The sequence below is a fragment of the Anopheles gambiae genome, chromosome 2 (genome assembly GCF_943734735.2).
Source record: "Anopheles gambiae chromosome 2, idAnoGambNW_F1_1, whole genome shotgun sequence".
Taxonomy (NCBI): domain Eukaryota; kingdom Metazoa; phylum Arthropoda; class Insecta; order Diptera; family Culicidae; genus Anopheles; species Anopheles gambiae.
In genome coordinates this window covers 60,166,004-60,169,221 of record NC_064601.1, presented here as the reverse complement: position 1 = coordinate 60,169,221, position 3,218 = coordinate 60,166,004, and the positions used below count along the sequence as shown (strand labels likewise).

The following is a 3,218-nucleotide window of genomic DNA, read 5'->3' as shown; positions in this document are numbered from 1 at the left end:
ATTTGTCAGTGCTGAGTTTTCGGAGTATTGCAGTAGTCGCGGTATACAGCACGTCACAACTGCGCCATTCCATCTGCAATCGAATGGGCAGGCGGAGCGCTTTGTTGACACCTTCAAGCGGTCGATGAGGAAGATCCAGGAAGGGGGAACAACGCAGGACTAAGCGCTTGACGTTTTTCTGGCGAGCTACCGGTCAACCCCCAACGCTATTTTGCCGGACATGCAGTCGCCAGCTGAAGCCATGCTAGGCAGAAAAATGCGAACAGCGTTGGCACTGCTGAAACCTCCACCTGCAGCGCAAGCAGAACCGGCCAACTTGGATAGACGATTTCAGCGCGGTGACCTCGTCTACGCCAAGTTCTATGCGCGGAATTCATGGAAGTGGGTTCCGGCGCAAATCATACGAGAGTTGGGCAGCGTTATGTTCGAGGTGCAGACGAACAATCAACGGGTTCACAGGCGCCATGTGAACCAGCTCGCAGCTGATCGTGACGTGATTCGTGATTCGGCCGTGGGGGCTTCCAGCGAGGACGTGGACATAGATCATTTGCCGTTTGATCTGCTGACGGACAGCGCGGTAGCGGAATCGAGTTCTGTTCCCTTGACGGACCATCAAACTAGCGCGTCACCCACACAACCATCTCCACGCCCAATCCCGTTCGCTACTACAAAACGCCAGCAGCCGATACGGTCGCCACGCCGGTCTTCTAGACTTAGAAGACTTCCGCGTAGGCTCGAGGGGTATCGTCTGTAATTAAAAGGGGGAGATGTTGTGAGCTAACCTGGCCCGGACTCATTCACGGCGGTAACTCACGGATGACAGCAAAGCGTCATCCGTCAATGTATGCGTGTGATCGATCCGGGGGTCATCGGTTGCGCGGTCACGGACGTTGACCGCCAAACACCAGCGCGCACTGAAGAACTAGCGGTCAGCAAGGAAGCGTGCTCGAAGCCAACACCAAATTGTAACCAAGTGAAGTTGAATATATACGTTAGTAAATTTATTAGTAACGCGTGAGTTTTATTCGACCACCTCTGCGATCGAAAGAACATAAAAATAATGAGCATTAGTGTGCTGTGTAGGATTAGGGACATACTGGTGTGGGATCGTGTTAGTTGGTTGGTAGAATTCGTTAGTAGAATTCGAATCGCTGTATTGGACAAAATTATTGCTTGAATTTGGGTTATGTTATGCATTTGAATAAGTATGTGTGGAATGATTATTGTATGAAATAGGGTTAGTTGAAGTATATTGGCTTCTAATACTTTCATTTACCTCCATGGGTACGGGTAGATCTCGTCGCATTTGATGGCTTCTGTTTGTATTTGTGTTACCGATCTGGTTTGGATTATAGTGATTGTTAAATGGTTGCCGGCGAGGTAACGGTACTGGGGGTTTTTTAACTTGAAAATTACCACGTGGAGTGGTAACCGGCAAAAATGGTACCGATAGTTCTTTTGGTTTGGTAATCGGAATAGAAGTATTGTTCATTCTATAACCACTAATGTATGATCTACAACCCATATTTTCATACTCTAAGCAAAACTGATAAGCTTTTGCTAATGACGTAGGGCTAGCAGTTTTAAGCAAAATTGACAAAGGTTTGTCCAAGCCTCGAATGAAAGCATCCAATGCTTTTTCTCTAAAAAATCGATATGAACACTTGCGTTATTTTTATAACTATCTTGTGTCTGCACTTGTGTTACCAAAGATGCTAATAGTTCGTTAACCCTGCCATAGTATGAATTTAATGGTTCACTTTTTCCTCTTTTAACGGTAGTCAGCTCAAAATCTAATGTTTTTAAGTCTCGTTTATCGCAATAATATAATAACAACGTTTCTTTAATCTCTGACCATTTTGAAGTAATATTGTTAGAATTTAAGACGTCGGCAGCCTGGCCGCAAATTTTACGTCGGATTGTCTTTTGGATCAACTCATATATCAAAGAAGTTTCTCCTACTCGACATCGTTCGCAAAGATTCATGATGCTTTCTACATCATCTATCCAGTTATTCAACTCGTTTGGTTGTCCATCGAAATTGCGAAGATCTCTCACAAAATCGGGCACCTTACCGAGCTCCAGAATATTTGGAGCTGGTTGAACAAAACTCTGGCAGCCGTTGAACATTTTTTCACTTCGACACTGTCACTTTGCACTACACACTTTGAATACTTATAAAAAAAAAAACTCACACAGACTCTTTTGTTGCTTACCAACGCTGATTTGCGTCGTGCTCCGTCGGTGATGCTCCGTTGTATCGTTGGTGATACTCCGTTCGGGGGAAGGTTACCCTACTAGCAATGAGAATATAAAGTGTGCGTCTTTCAGGCGAGGGGCATGTAGAAGCATGGGGAGACGGTTGGAAATACGCGGAATTACGCGGCGGCGAGAGCGTGTTTTGCTTTCTACACAGTTTTCGCACTCACACAATCACACATGTGTGAATGTGTGCGTTCACTTTCAGCCAGCGCGCTCCGTTTGGTTTTCTCGCAGCGGCTTGCTGGTGTCGGTGTCTCGCTCGCACTAGTGCAGCGAGTGTTCCTCGTGCGTTCCCTTTCTTGCTACCACACAAAATCGTCAGTACAGTTCAACCCTTCGCAGTATGAGGCCGCGCGCGTTTTAGCCTAAGTCCCGGGCGCTCGATGTAATTTGAAGTGAATTGTTATTTATTTCAATTCACATTATTACGGCCTCGGCCGTATTTTCAAGTGTTGAAATGTTGTGTGCATTGAAATAAAGCAGCGTTAATCTTTCATAATTCTACATGAATATGTAAATTATGCTGCTTTATTTCAATGCTTTTTTTTACAGTATTCAACATACACAACATACAAGCAGTAAGGTGGGTGCTTGAAGTGACGATTTTTGTATTATTTAATATAAAAAATGTGTGGTTTTGTGGCAAGATTGTGGTTAGCTATGTGTTGTGGAACTGTGCCTTAAGTTGCAAGAAAGTGTTGAAATATCAAACAAGTTTGATGTGTTAAACTTTTATTTCGATGCACGCGATTTTATTACGCTGCAAATCAAAGTGAACGAAAGCGCACAGCGCACAACGCGCAACGAAAGAAACGAGGGGGAGGGGGTGTCCAGCGCTACGCGCAAAGTGCGGCAACAGCGCAGCGCAAACCGAAAGAAACGCGAGAGAGCAAGAACAGCTGATCCGCGCATCAAGCGCAGCGCAAGAGGAAAAAAACGGGAGGGAGGGGGTATCA

General features: G+C 45.3%; 1 protein-coding gene across 1 annotated transcript; it reads left to right on the top strand.

Moving 5' to 3' along the window:
• Positions 1-256: 256 nt before the first annotated feature.
• Positions 257-711, top strand: LOC133395091 (uncharacterized). Its single transcript, XM_061663784.1, has 2 exons — positions 257-577; positions 622-711. Exons 1-2 carry the CDS (start codon positions 257-259, stop codon positions 709-711), a joined length of 411 nt encoding a protein of 136 aa, XP_061519768.1.
• The last annotated feature ends 2,507 nt before the right edge of the window (positions 712-3,218 follow it).